General features: G+C 42.7%; 1 protein-coding gene across 1 annotated transcript in view; it reads right to left on the bottom strand.

Annotated features, from left to right (window-relative positions):
- The window catches only part of LOC134192011 (A disintegrin and metalloproteinase with thrombospondin motifs gon-1-like), a 10294-nt gene that overhangs the window by 281 nt on the left and 7513 nt on the right, over positions 1-2500 (bottom strand). The window contains exons 4-7 of the mRNA XM_062660679.1: positions 1265-2500; positions 1016-1204; positions 267-405; positions 1-105 (exon numbers count right to left, since the gene is read on the bottom strand). The exon at positions 1-105 is cut by the window's left edge and continues 281 nt beyond it; the exon at positions 1265-2500 is cut by the window's right edge and continues 709 nt beyond it. Coding sequence (XP_062516663.1) covers positions 1-105; positions 267-405; positions 1016-1204; positions 1265-2500 — 1669 coding nt within the window. The remainder of the gene's footprint in view (positions 106-266; positions 406-1015; positions 1205-1264) is intronic.

The following is a 2500-nucleotide window of genomic DNA, read 5'->3' as shown; positions in this document are numbered from 1 at the left end:
ACTGGCAGCAGTCCCGGTGATGCTTGATGTCTTCACACATATTGAGACGTACTACCATGTCACAGTTGAGTCCATCTCGTTTGTCTACACAATTGTCATACTCACCTACAAATGAAGACAAGATGCACACAATTATCATCATCGTTCAATGAGTTACATGGCTATCATGTGTCGTGTAACGGTCAGTCAATTGGGAGTCGACATAAATATGATGACTATATCTGCCGAGCAAGAACAGCAGCTAGTGTCAGACAAACGTTACTCACATGGGACTAAGTTGCATCCCTGTTTGTGATAGGGCTTTGTGGATGCGAGACAGCGCCGGTCGCCTCTTGCCCGTCCAGTGCATTTGTCTACACACTTTACTTGGCGATGTTTCACTCCAACTCCACACGTATTGGAACACTGCAATCAATGACAATAGAATTAGTGACACAATGATTTGCAGGTTTTGGATAATGTGTAGACACAAACTTAAGTTTAATGAGTAGTACTTTTACTAAGTAACTGTTTCTGACAATCATTATTTATGGTTTTCCAAAATAAAGTCCGCACAACCACTATGTTGTAGGAATTTCAAAACACAAATTGCTCAGGATCTAGTCTCTGTGCTTGGTGTCCCGGCCTTTATATTTGGAAAACAATAAATAATGATTGTCAGAAACAGTTACTTAGTAAAAGTACTACTCATTAAATTTTTAACCTAACTGGGAGAGTTTTCGCTAACGACGAGTGCATTCAAGTGCTCAAAACAGTGATCAAATACAAGCAGGAACCTGCCCCAAACTAGTCTGTAGCTGACAAATAAATCAAAAATGATTAAACATTTTGTATTTTGAATTTGTGCTTAGTAACCCATTATCAACCAATGATAAAGTTTGCACTCTATAGTCTTTGGCATGTTTGTTAATCAAACAAATAAAGTAGGTAAATCTAAGGAGGACTGATGTGTTAAAACAAGCCACAGTTAAGAGCAGATTAAGACAAATTAAAAACAATGAGTACATTCACTTACAGTAGTCCATCCTGAGGTGATCCATACAGCCTTGTCTTCAGGTACTGCACCCGTACACTCCATACTTTCAATGGGTTTGTCGGCACCAATGCATTGTGAATCATTACCTCGATCTACCAGTCTGCCATTGGCAAATACCTCACACACAACTACCCTTGTCTTGGTTCCTTGGCCACATGACTTTGAACACTAATAATAACACAATGTTATTGAAATACAAAACACATTTATAAGAGAGTATTTACTAACAGCAGTCCAGCTTGTCACTGTCCTCCACTCTGCCACACATGGAGGTTCACATTTCTCACTGATAACTGGAGCTTGACCAAGGTATCGCACACAAATCTCGTCATCAACCCACTTGTCTACATTTTCTTTTTCACAGCGACATTGGACCTTTCGTCTCCTTGTACCTTCACATTCTCTGTCACAATCACCCCACCTGGTGTAGAGATATCTGATGGTATCATTAGTGCATGGACAATCACCAAGCTCACACGGTTCAACTACAACAGGCTTCTGTTCTGGAATTCTGTTGTCACACAGTTCTATGTCCTCGACTGCCTCTTCTTCTCCCCTCTGACAATGACATTCTAAGTCTCGTTTTCTAAATGCATCACTACCGCATGTCTTGTCACATGGACCAAATGGGAGAGCCACATATTGAGGATCAACACAAGGACAACGTGTGTAACAGTTCTCTCTCAGATGAGGACGCCTCTGGCCTTCGCATTTCTCATCTGGGGCGACCGTGTCCCGTCCACTTATGAAACAACGACACTCCACAGTCCTGGTTCGTGTTCCATTTCCACACGTTAGAGAACAGTCTGACCACACGCTGGGCTGCCATCGAGGATTCAAGCATGGACATTCCTGCTCATTACAAGCTTGTTCAGTTTCTGGTAAAGCTTCGGTATTGGTGGGATCATTAGCACATTCGGCCAAAGTCACTCTTTCACTTCCAGTATCAGTTGTTCTAATACAGAAGACGAGTCTTGTTTGGATTCCTCCTCCACATGTAACTGAACACTCTTGATATGGAAAGACTTGATATCTGCACCTGCTGTTACAGCTTTCAACATCAGTGGGTGGTTGACCTGCACCATTATCAATACACTCTTGCAGAGGTACAACAGTAACAACAGCTCCTTGTGTCTTGATGCACTGAACTGGACGGCGGCGCTGGCCAGCACCACAAGTTGAGTCACAATCTCCCCAACTCCCCATTCTATAATGGTAAGTTGGACATGGAATATCGTTGCATGGTCTCTCTGTTGCTGGAAAAGGACCAGTAGTCAGTGCTTGACATACGCTCATGTTTTCTTGTCGTATCACACCTTCCACACGACAGTCACATCTGATAGTACGAGTCTGCGTGCCTTCACATGTTGCTGAACAGGGACCAAAATCCTCAGCAGAATAGTAGGGCTCTTCACATACACAATCTCTTATTCTGCAACTTTCAGTCTCTACTCGTGGCTGAAC

This window comes from Corticium candelabrum, chromosome 16, assembly GCF_963422355.1.
Source record: "Corticium candelabrum chromosome 16, ooCorCand1.1, whole genome shotgun sequence".
Lineage (NCBI taxonomy): Eukaryota > Metazoa > Porifera > Homoscleromorpha > Homosclerophorida > Plakinidae > Corticium > Corticium candelabrum.
The sequence above is the reverse complement of the archived record's forward strand: the minus strand, read 5'-3'. Positions and strand labels throughout refer to the sequence as shown.